The sequence below is a fragment of the Kogia breviceps genome, chromosome 16 (assembly GCF_026419965.1).
Source record: "Kogia breviceps isolate mKogBre1 chromosome 16, mKogBre1 haplotype 1, whole genome shotgun sequence".
Taxonomy (NCBI): Eukaryota; Metazoa; Chordata; class Mammalia; order Artiodactyla; family Physeteridae; genus Kogia; species Kogia breviceps.
In genome coordinates, this window is record NC_081325.1 from 1,708,731 (window position 1) to 1,721,610 (window position 12,880).

General features: G+C 39.1%; 1 protein-coding gene across 1 annotated transcript in view; it reads left to right on the plus strand.

Annotated features, from left to right (window-relative positions):
• The window catches only part of RNF17 (ring finger protein 17), a 118,980-nt gene that overhangs the window by 58,257 nt on the left and 47,843 nt on the right, over positions 1 to 12,880 (plus strand). The window contains exons 21-24 of the mRNA XM_067016276.1: positions 2,250 to 2,370; positions 5,045 to 5,272; positions 5,929 to 6,079; positions 6,221 to 6,339. Of these exons, the coding sequence (XP_066872377.1) occupies positions 2,250 to 2,370; positions 5,045 to 5,272; positions 5,929 to 6,079; positions 6,221 to 6,339 (619 nt within the window). The remainder of the gene's footprint in view (positions 1 to 2,249; positions 2,371 to 5,044; positions 5,273 to 5,928; positions 6,080 to 6,220; positions 6,340 to 12,880) is intronic.

Genomic DNA, 12,880 nt, shown 5'->3' on the forward strand with positions numbered 1-12,880 from the left:
TGGTAAGTAGTTTCTTTTGTTTTTGTTTCATTCTACTTGAGGGAGTTTAAGAAAAGGCTCTCGGCATATTTTGAAAAAAAGTTGCTTCTTTTTTGGAACAGTTCGGGTCTGAGATACACAGGCTGAGCGCTAGCCCACAGTTTGGTAACCCAGCAAGTTTAATGGCAAAATCTGATCTGAATTTACATGAAGATACAATGCTATACGTTGTATTCATCTCCTTTACAGTGAGATATATTCCACTTCAGGATAGTCATGTTTGCTTCTGAGCTGCTGCCTCAGATTCGCTGTGGGTATTACAAAATAAGCAATATATGTTCTATGTAGCTTTTCTCAATTTGAAGAATTCTGAAACATGTCTGGCCCCAAGGGATTTGGATGGGGGATTTGAAAGCTGTTACTATCTGGGATTTTGATCTTTTCCACAGCTGTGACCAACGTGGGCTGTGTTGTGTTGGTCTTAACAAGTACTAGCGCAGGAGACACACAAGCATGTTTACTTAGGGTTGACTTAAGGGACTTCAAAAGGTACTGTTTACTGTATCCATTCTTTTCATTTTCATCATACTCCCATCTAGTAAACCAAAAATATCATGAGATTATTAGCCTGCTTTATGAGGGAGCTGAAGCGTAAAGATCAATTGCTCAAGGCCACATAACCTAGAAATGATTGTATGTTTGTGTTAATTTATTCACTTTAACACGAGACATTGTTCTGACCTAGTGGTTCTGTTGAAGAGGAATATGATGATAGAAATTGTACCCTTAGTCTATAGAATTCTTATGTCTGGGTTCTCTGATGTAAACAGTAAATTAAGGGCCTCTTAGTCTTGAGTAATCCCCACTGATTTTGAGCTGACTTTAATGTGCTTTAATTCTTCTCAGCTTTCCTTTTGGTATTTTATTCTGTTGGTTTTTAGCTCTCCCTTTAACGTCTCCTCCCGAGGTTAACCCATGAAGACTTGTCTCCTGGGTTTCTCTCTTGAACTCCCCCTTTTTCATTCTCAATTACTTGTTATACCAATAATATCTAAACACAAGTTGTAGTGTATCTTAACCTAGATAATTTGATTTAAGGAATGCCAGAAGGCCCCAGCGACCTAAGACATCTTTCCCCATTAACCTGCACAGTGATGAGATTAGTATACATTGTTACCTTACAAAGCAAGAGACATTTAAATTTTAACTAGGAGCAAAGCAGGGAAGATGGTGAAGGTACAGCACCATGGGAAGCTGGCCCTGTGGAATAAAGAACTTGCGCATGGGCAGTATGAAACCAGAGCACTAAAGGGAACACGAAATGGAAAGTGAGGAGATTAGAGTTTCCTGGGGCGCAGAGTTGCTTAGCTTTTTGTTTCTAGATAATTTACCTGGTCTGTTAAAAAAGTAGTCAGGAATGATTTTTAAGCTCTTGAAAAAAAGCTTTCTAACATGTATTCTTATAACTAGGTAACATAGGATGTTACTGCTGGTAATGACTTATCTTTTTATTTGGAATCATCATTCTCTTAGCACCTGCCAGCTACTATTGTATAGAAGTATAGGCATAAACCAATCTCATTGCATCGAACTGTGTGTTTCCTAAAGAAAGTCCTCTGTCGTTTATTCAAATGCATATTGAGCAGGTTCTGTATACTATGTACTATAAATAAGTAAACAGGCACACGAGGTGTAACTTTATCCTCAGCTAACTCCCAGTGTAGATTAAGAAATAGACCTAACGTTTTGTCCTAAAAACAGAAGGACGGGGAAAAATTCCACTTAATGCTCTGGGTTGAGTTTTTGTTGTTTTAAACTTTGTGCTTTTTTTTGGTTGTTGTTTTTTCGTGCCATTCTTATAAAAGCCGTAAAACTTCGCAAATAAGCACTGGCCTGAATTCACTTTCATTCATTTCTTTTGTCCTCTGGTACTTGGCAGAATCCAGTAAAACAGTTTAAAAACACAACAGAATGCTGCTTCAATAAATATATGTCACTGTTTTTTCTGAATCTAAAAGCTTTAAGCTGCTTTTGGTTCATTATGGAACAGTACACAATAAGCTAAAATGAAAATTTTATTAACATTGGCAGTTCTTTTATGTGTGAAAAATGCTACTTTTACCCCTAGAGAGAGACTGACATTATTGAGTAGGAAACCTCATGGATGCAAAATGAAGGAAATTAAGTTCTCAGGTTTTAAAAAATTGCTTTTTAGTGGATTTGGGGACATATTTATTTCTTTCTCCAAACTAGTCTTAATGGTTTTACAGAAATTCTGGAAGACAATGTGCTCTTAGTTGAGCTTTTCAATTTTCTTGGTGCTCCTGGAATGACTCCTACCAGTATTAATGACCAGCTAGTCAAAGAGGGCCTAGCATCTTATGAAGTAGGGTAAGTGGACCTGTAAACTTTTATTTTTAGTTCATATGTAACACTTCACAAGAAGGGAAACTGGCATATCATCCCCCATTGATTATCTGCTTAGGCTATAGACTTGGGAGCTTTTCCCTGATAATGGGTCAGTAAAAAGAGAAGGAAAAATAATTGGAGTCTTTAGTCTAGTGGGAATAGAGTGGCTTTTTCCTTCATCTATAAGGGATTCTACAACAACAAGAATGGAGGGTGCTTCTAAGAAAAGGAGACTGGCATCTTATTCTAGGTGGGATGTCTGCTTAGGTGGCCTCCTGAACCTTTTGTGGAGAGGATCAGGAAGAGAAACGGCAGGATAGTGCGTGAGCATAGTAGTAGAGAAGCCCATGTTCTCATCTGGAGAAATGTGAATTTTTCCTGGGTTCAAGTAGATACTTTCCAAGCGACCCAGGCTTGAGCCCTTGTGCTAATACCCAGGCCAGGCCAGTGGTTGAGGCGACCCCAGAATCAGAAGAGCAGAGTGGTACCAGGGAGGATGGGAGGGTTTGAAGTCAAGACACTGCAGTTCTTCCGCAACAGTGACTTGTGCAGGGGGGTTGGCCCCTCAGGGGTCTTCTGAGGAACTCCCTCGCACAGCCATTAAGAAAGCCAATATTTGATAACACCCACACGTGTTGCCTGCCAGGGTAAGCCAGAGAAGCAGTGACATGACACCCAGCAGAGGCCTGCAGTGACATGCTCAGCATGTGGTCTGGCTCTCCCACCACCGCCACTCGAACAAGGGAGGAGCGGAACTAGTAGCAGAAGAGAGGGCCTGCCCTTTTTCCACTGTAGGTCCTAAGCGAGGGAGGGAAAGAAAGGAAAGGAGACTTTCAATGTATTGGACTGAGTTTTCTTATTTTTTTTTAAGTAGGGTTATTGAGATATATAACATATACAATAAGAAATTCACCCTTTTTAGGTACAATTATGAGTTTTGATAAATACATACAGTCATGGAACCATCATCACAGTCAAGATGCAGACTATTTCCATCACCCCTCAGAGTTCCCTCTTGTGCCTTTATGTAGTCAGTCTCCTTCCGCCACACCCGGTCCTTGGCAGCTGCTGATCTAATTTCTGTGTCCATGATTCTGACTGTTCCACAACTTCATATAAATGGAGTCATATGATATTTTGCCTTTTTGTGTCTGGCTTTTCCATTTAGCCCAGTGCTTTTGCGATTCAATCATGTTGTCGCCTGTATCAGTAGTGTTTATTGCTCTGCCCATTTCGTTTTATGGATGCACCACAATATTATATGTTCACCAGTTGATGGACATTTGGGCTATTTCCAGTTCGGGGAGATTTTATGAATAGAATTTGCATACAGGTGTTTGTGTAGACATATGTATGTTTTCTTTTCTCAAATAAATACCTAGGAGCGAAGTTGCTGCTCGTAAGGTAAGTTTATTTCTAACTTTATGAGAACCTGCCAGATGTTTGTGTATGAGAGTTCTATTCTCATTCTTGCCAGCACTTGACTTTATCATTTTGTGTTTATATTAGCCCTTCTGATAGGAGTATTGTGGTATTTCATAGTGGTTTTCATTTTAATTTCCTTAATGACATTAAGGATCTTTTTTTTTTTTTGGCGGTACGCGGGCCTCTCACTGTTGTGGCCTCTCCCGTTGCGGAGCACAGGCTCCGGACGCGCAGGTATCACAATAGCTTAAGCTCCAGGAGGACAGGAACCCTGCTTATTTCGTCCACTGCCATATCTCTGGGATCTAGCATTCTTGGCTCACTGTATGTACCCAGGAAATATTAGTTGAATGAAAGAAATGAGTACCTGGGTCTGGAGCATGGAAGAGAGACCTGGTTAGGTGATTCAGATGGCGAGTTAACATACACATAGTAAATGAGTCCATCACTTTTCATCAGTCATCCCAGTCTTCCCAGGTGAAGATGCAAGTTTGAGCATTGTCACTTACAGGAGAGAGAAGTTTAAAAAAAGAAAAAAAAATAGGTCGGGAACCTGCAACTAAAGAAAAACCAGGAACCAACGAAAGAGAACATTTCAAGAAGGAAAGAGTAGCTAGTTTAGGCTCAGAGTTGATGTTGAGTAAGGACTAAAAACTGTCCATTAAATTTGGAAGGAAAAATTGTTAGTCTTCTTGGTTAGCAAAATCTCAAGCTTATTGTGAAAGAACTTAAGTTTTTTCCTTTAAAGAAATTTTGACATTAATTATTTGTGATTAGAATCTGAACTAATCTGATTCATTAAACATTCTAAACACTTCAATAATTTTACTTATTAAGATATTTTAAAATAGCAGTTTTCCACTTATATTCTCAAACGGATTGATACTTTTTAGTCAAGGAGAAATATTCAAGTTACCAAAAAAAAAAACAAAACACTGAATAATTCTATTCCTTTGTGAGTACAAAATATCAGTGGGAAATTGTGTAATTATGAGCACACTTGGTATTTTAAACTGTTTTTAAAATAGAAAGTTTGGCTTTTACATTTTTTTTTCCTCTTTGTCCTTTGTTAATCATTAACTCTTTTTAAAAAAAGACTAAAATTTCTGTTAGTATCAAAACTGCAAAACAGTGAATCGTATCTAAAAATTATTCATCTGTAGATCTAAGCAAATACAAACAAATATTTTGCAAACTACTCTTTTTGCTAATGGGTTTTGTTAATTTTCAGGTATACCCTCAAAGGTAATTCCAAAAAGCATACTGAAGTATGGGATCCTTCTCCAGAAGAAATTATTTCAAATGAAGTAAACAACTTAAATCCTGTATTTGCAAAATCTCTACCTAATGAGGATCTGCAGTCACTTTATCATAAGGAACTGCCTGTGTACATCTGCAGTGTAGTGTCTCCTGAGAAGATTTATGTTCAGTGGTTATTAACAGAAAACTTACTTCATAGGTATAACATTCAAAGAAAACATTGTGCATGTAGCTTTATTCTTTTTTCTGTATTTCGCTTCAAAATCTAGAAGTCATAAATGCAGAATTTTAAAAGTACAAAATTATTTCAGCTAAATAGTCACTAAAAAACCAGTTAAAAGTATACAAATAGTATTTTTTCTGGTTATTTTCACTGTTAGAGTTTATAAATTCCACAAATGCTTACTGAGTGCCTGTTATTTGACAGCCAGTATTATAGGTGTTGGGGATACAGTGGTAAAAACATGGACAAGCTTGTGCTGTCATGGAGCTTAAATTCTAGTAGAGGGCGTGATAGTGAACAAAGTATTCAGTGCAGCAGATGATGGTGATGAAGACAAGAAAGACCAAGCGGTGGGGGAGGAAGACCTCACAGAGTCAGTGACGCTTGAAACGGACCCTGAAGGCGGGGAGGGAGGGAGCCATGAAGATGCCTGGGAGAAGCTCATGTCAGGCAGAGGGAAGAACTGGTTCCAGACACTGCGGTGGAAATGTGCTTGGGTGTCCAAGGAAGAACAGGGTAGCCGGTTTGTTTGGAATGGAGTGAGGGAGGGAGGACAGTAGAAGACAGGGAGCCAGGGAATTGTACGTTACAGGAAAAGGTTTTGAGAGTTAAAATTTTTTTTCTTTACATAGTTTAGGAGAAACGATGGTCGCTGTTTATGAAAACACAGAATGGGAACCTGTTAAGTGGAAGAATGGTATGCACTGTGCTGTCAAGATCCCAGGTGAAAATCAGTGGCAAAGGGGCCAGATCATCAGAATGGTTTCAGACATATTGGTGGAGGTAAATGCAGCGTTAAAAATATAATCATGAAAGTGAATGCATTTTGTATTTTCATCCAATTTTTATGATGCTTCTCAGTTTGCAAAAAAAAAAATTTTTAAGCACTGTCTTTCCATAGACTCAAAGTTATTGTTTTCATAGGTCTCGCTGTATGACGTGGGTGTTGAACTAGTAGTGAATATTAACTGTTTAAGAGAACTTCAAGAAAACCTAAAGACCATGGGAAGATTATCTTTGGAATGCTCTCTTGTTGATATAAGGTAGTTTTTAGCTGAGTAAATTTTCTCATTATTGAATATAACTTTAAATATGTTTCTTTTTGGATGGATTCTTATCAGTTTTGATTTTTCTGACATATTCTGAAATTTTCATAAGATCTAGTTGATTTATCTAGTTAATTTTAAGGTTTTAAGAAGCAGGAAAGAGGAACTTCCTGGTGGTCCAATGGTTTAGACTCTGCGCCTCCACTGCAGGGGGCGTGGGTTCAATACCTGGTCAAGGAACTAAGATCCCACATGCCGCATGGTGCGGCCAGAAATTTAAAAAACAGGAAAGATAAAAATATGAAGTGCATACGGCTTCCCTGGTGGCGCAGTGGTTGAGAGTCCACCTGCCGATGCACGGGACACGGGTTCATGCCCCAGTCTGGGAAGATCCCACATGCCGTGGAGCAGCCAGGCCTGTGCGCCATGGCTGCTGAGCCTGTGCGTCAGAGCCTGTGCTCCACAGTGGGAGAGGCCACAACAGTGAGAGGCCCGTGTACTGCCAATATATATATATATATATATATATATATATATATATATATATATATATATATATATATATATATATATATATATATATGAAGCACATAAACTTTGGTGTTATCTAGAAAGAATTCAAACTGTTAAAAAAAAACAAAAAAATACCTTCAGGCACACAGGCACACAGGCAGGTAGAAATAAAAGGTATTTCATAAGCTTAGAATTGCATGGAAAGCTAAAAATGTGTAAATTACCAGAAAGAGTGAATTAGGATTCTGGGAAATGGCAAGGCATAGTTGTATGTAGAGTCTGCTAGCTTCCTACCATAAACACATAAACATGGATGTAGATCTGCAGACTGCAGGGTCAACATCTACAACGAAAGTAGGCAACACAAGCAGGTGGGGTGCTCCACAAACCAGACCCTGTGGTGTCACACTTGTGAGGGAGGATGGAGAGGGAAAGCCGCCTGGAGTCCTCACAGGTCTGAAAATAGGAATTGGCAACAGCAGTTCACTGGAGCACGCGGGCCAACTTGAGAACAGCAACCAAAACTGAGACGCAGGTGCTCTTTGTAGTTGAATGTGAGAGCTCTGTGACAGGCCGGTGTTTCATGGTACTGAAGCCTTCTTAGCCATACAAGCTGTCTTCCAGGACCCCCAGACAGAGGAGAATCTGCTGGGAAGAGAGCCTGCTTTGAGCAAGGCAGACAGTGGGGCAAAGGAAAGATAAGATGCAGATAAAAGTAGAGAGCAAGATATGAAGCCATGTTGTCTGTCACTTTGGGAGAATGACACAAGTCAGAATTCCAGAGCCATGAAGCTCGGAAAGCAGTTGTGATCCCCCCCCTTCTCCTGAAGTACAGGAAATTTTACTTCACTTAAAACATTAGCGAAAGAAAGGATTACAGTCGAACTCCTTACAAATTATTATGAGAAAAGAGAATTAGGAGCCAAATAACATCCCTAGAGGCAATGGAATCCATGAAAAAGACAGGCTTACAAAACAGTAATATTTCAAAGTAAACCAAAAAATGTAGAAAATGATAGACACTATGAAGAACAACATAAAATAGAATTAGAAAAACTCAAATAAGATTGATTACAGAAAAAGGAAGATTTGAAAAGAGATAATAGCATTCAGGAAGGAAAAGAAAATCGTATCAGAATGTAGACTAAACTAGAAAAAACACCAAGCAAATAAGTAATAGAAAATGTCTTAAAGAGGAATACAAGGGACTTCCCTGGTGGCACAGTGGTTAAGAATCCAGCTGCCAGTGCAGGGGACACGGGTTCGATCCCTGATCCGGGAAGATCCCACATGCTGCAGAGCAACTAAGCCTGTGTGCCACAACTACTGAGCCTGCCCTCTAGAGCCCGCAAGCCACGACTACTGAGTCCGCATGCCACAACTGCTGAAGCCCGCGTGCGTAGAGCCCGTGCTCCGCAACGAGAGAAGCCACTGCAGTGAGAAGCCTGCACACTGCGACAGAGCAGCCCCCGCTCACTGCAACTAGAGAAAGCCTCGTGCAGCAACGAAGAGCCAACGCAGCCATAAATAAATAAATAAATAAATGTTTTAAAAAAGAAATACAAGATCAAAAGGAGGGCAGATCCTTTTAATTAAAAAATTAAAAATCCAAAGGATTTAAAAGAAAACAAAAGATATCTAAAGTAGACAGAGACCTAATATACATGTAATAGGAATGTCAAAGAACAAGACTAAAAGAAATAGATCAAAACAAATACTAAAAACCCAATTCAAAAAAAGTGTGCTTAAAATAAAAGACTACTTTAAAAAATACATTGAAAAGGCACACTGCCTATCTTGGGAAATCGGTTCAAGAATGCCAACACTGAGAGATTATCTAGTAAAATCATTGATTCACGAGACATATAAAATAACATTGTCATCACCAACACTTTATGCCAGAAGGTAGGACAGTAACATTCTAAAAATACTCAAAAGAAAATGGCAAGCTGTGGGTTTTATATCCAGCCAGCAGACTTTCAGGTATTGACATAAAGACCACAGAATACTGATTTCATCACTCAGGGAATATTGTTTCCAGGAACAGTCCCTGTATGAGAACAAGTTTTAGGTCACTAACGAGAGATTTTGACATTAAGGACTGTGGTGAGCATTACATTTATTTTACCAAAAGAACCAAGATTAAATGATCCTTATTAGGGAAACAGTATAGAATGTAAAGTACATCAGCCACAATTTCAAAGAATGGAGGGAGAAAGGAGAGTATATGTGAGAAGTTGAATCAACTTCCTGGTGTCACATTGGTATTAACTGGGAGTAAGTACTTCAAAAAAGAAGTTGGGGAAAAGAGAAGAGGTTACTAACAATCTCGATTTAACATTAGAACAATATTAATATTTTATGCAGACAAATCAGTAAAAATAGTAAGTAAAATGAAATTAACTGTATGTAGTGGTGGTATAGCCTCTCAGAGAGGAACTTTTTCAAGTGGCTTTAAAGCACAATAAGTTGACTGTACATGCTTAACCAAAATGTATCCTAAGGACAAGAAATAACTGCCCCCCGCCCCAAGTCAGCTGTTTTTATTAATCCCAAAGTTGGTTGTAGTGTTACTGAAACTGTTGTGTGTTTATTGTGGGATAATTCAAAATAGTAATTATGTACATATCATTAAGAACAGGTGTGGTTGTTAGATGGTAGAAACATAAGATTAAGGTTGATTTACCTTGTACTCCTGATTTTGAATTCAAAGTATCAGTAGAAACTGATAAGGTATTTTAATTATAAAAAATACATGTTATTTAGCCCTGTAACATGAAGGACCCAGTAGCAATGAGCCATGCTGGTGCAGAAATTGTGGTCTCCAAATACCATTTCCCACTAAAAGAATTTAGTGCTCTTTGGGAAAATGTCTGATTCCAGGTCTTGGGCAGGAAATACACAGTGTGAGCCTAGAATATCTTGACCTAGCCAAAAGCAAGAAAGCTATAAATAAATAGATAGATGGATGGATAGATAGATTATGACAAAAGGACTTAGTAGCCAACCTGAATAAACTTCCACTGACCAAAGATAGGACAGTTTGAACAGCAGTAGGATGATTATTATGTTGTATCAAAGCATTTGATATGTTTAAGTCTCTAAATTCATAAAATAATTTTTAAAAACTTATTGATCACTTTTAGAGGATTCTAGGGAACTAGTTCATTATTCTGAAAATTGGTAATTAAGGGAAATGAGCACTTGTTTTTCCTGTACAACCTATATCTCGAGATAATCAATTAGGTGATAAGGGAAAGTTGTTCTTCACAAGCATTCCTTCTAACAAAGGAGGAATGATATCATTGGAATACCACCATTTTACAACCCTTATATACTAAGGGATCGAGACATAATTGTCGGTAGCTGCTAACATCACAAAAAGAGAATCAGACAGGCTTCCCTGGTGGCGCAGCGTTTGAGAATCCGCCTGTCGATGCAGGGGACGTGGGTTTGTGCCCCGGTCCGGGAAGATCCCACATGCCGCAGAGCGGCTGGGCCCATGAGCCGTGGCCGCTGAGCCTGTGCGTCCGTCCGGAGCCTGTGCTCCGCAATGGGAGAGGCCACGACAGTGAGAGGCCCGCGTAAAAAAAAAAAAAAAAAAAAAGAGAGAGAATCAGACATTATGTACCTCCTGAGGGAAGTACACAGCACCATCTCTGAATAGTATTGCTGAAAAAAGAAATATGCAAACCTGCATCTGATCAAGACTCTAGACCTAACTATGAATTTAAAGGAAATACAAGAGACAGATGAACATGTTAAACACCATGAGAACGCAATCAGCTAAATTCAGACCATTGAAGCTGCAAACCAACTCTTTACTCAGCAGAAAATTACAAGGGAAAGAGATGGAAGGGGCACTAAAGAATCATATTACCCATTCATGATGTATGGATTTTGTTTACTTTACCAATTCAGACTGTTTTGAAACATCAGAAAAAAAATGAACACCATCTGAATAGTTGATCTTAAGAAATTATTAATTTTTAATGTGACAACAGTACCGTGGTTGTGTTTGTTTAAAAAGATTTAGTTTTGCAAATGCAAACTAAAATCTTTTCAAGTGAAATAATGTTAAATCTGGGAGTTAAAAATAATCAGGGGCTTCCCAGGTAGCACAGTGGTTAAGAATCCGCCTGCCAATGCAGGGGACACGGGTTTGATTCCTGGTCCGAGAAGATCCCACACGCCGCGGAGCAACTAAGCCCGTGCACCACAACTCCTGAGCCTGCGCTCTAGAGCCCGCGAGCCACAACTACTGAGCCCACGTGCAACAACTACCCATGCTCCGCAACAGGAGAAGCCATCGCAATGAGAAGCCTGTGCACCACAACAAAGAGTAGCCCCCACTCACTGCAACTAGAGAAAGCCTGTGTGCAGCAATGAAGACCCAACTCAGACATGCATACATACATACATATATATAAATAAATATTTTAAAAAATAAATAATCAGGGATGGGAGTGAATACATGGGAATATGATGAAATAGAATTGGTCATGTATTGACAGTTGTCAAAGCTGAGTGATAGATGACGTTTATTCTCTCTGCTTTTGAATATGTTTGAAAACTATAATTGAAAAACATTGAAAAATTTTGAAGGTGAATTCACCACATTTTTTTTTTTTTTTTTTTGCGATACGCGGGCCTCTCACTGTTGTGGCCTCTCCTGTTGCGGAGCACAGGCTCTGGACGCGCAGGCTCAGCGGCCATGGCTCACGGGCCCAGCCTCTCCGCGGCATGTGGGATCTTCCCGGACCGGGGCACGAACCCGTGTCTCCTGCATCGGCAGGCGGATTCTCAACCGCTGCGCCACCAGGGAAGCCCCATATTTTTAATTATATGTTTCAGGTGTACAGTATTATAATTTGACATTTATATTCACTGCAAAGTGATCACACCACAAGCCTAGTTACCATCCATCACCGTTATAATTGACACCCTTCACCCTTTGCACCCATCTCCCAACTCCCTTCCCCTCTGGTAACCCCTAATATGATTTCTGTATGTATGAGTTTGTTTTTCTTTTGTGTGTTGGTTGGTTTGTTAGATTCGACATATGAATGAAGTCATATGGTATTTGTCTTTTTCAGTCTGACTTATTTCATTTAGCATAATATCTTCAAGGTTCATCCATGTTGTCAGAAATGTCAAGATTGCATTTTTTTTTATGGCTGATTAGTATTCAGTTGTGCATATATCACATCTCCTTTATCCATTATTCCATTTTATGGACCCTTAGGTTGCTATATCTTGGCTGTTTGTAAATAGTGCTGCAGTCCACATAGGGGTGCAGATATCTTTTTCAATTAGTGTTTTCAGGTTCTTCTGGTGAATACCCAAAAGTGGAATAGCTGGGTTATATAGTAGTTATTTTTTTGAGGAACCTCCATACTGTTTTCCAATAGTGCTGTACCAATTTACCTTCCCACAAACAGTGCAGGAATGTTCCCTTTTTTCCACATCTTTGCCTACCCTTTTTATTGGTTGTCTTTTCGATAATAGGCATCCTAACAGGTGTAAGGTGATACCTTCTTGTGGTTTTGATTTGCATTTTCTTAATAATTACTGATGTTGAACATCTTTTCATATATTTGTTGGCCATCTGTATGTCTTCTTTGGAAAAATGTCTTCAAATCCTCTGCCCATTTTTTAGTCAGGCTGTTTGGGGGTTTTTGTTGTTGAGTTGTGTAAGGTCTTTATAATTTTGGATATTAACACCTTATTGGATACCTGATTTGCAGAATATCTTCTCTCATTCAGTAGGTTGCCTTTTCATTTTGATGGTGGTTTCCCTTGCTGTGCAGAAGCTTTTTAGTTTGATGCAGTCTCATTTGTTGATTTAGTTTCCCTTGCCTTTGGAGTCAGATCCACAGGAATATTGCTAAGCCTGAGGTTAGTGAGGATACTTCCTATGGTTTATTCTAGGAATTTTATGGTTCATTTCTTACATTTAAGTCTTTAACTCTTTTGGGGTTAATTTTTGTGCTTAAGATAGTGGTCTAGTGGTCTTTTTCATGTG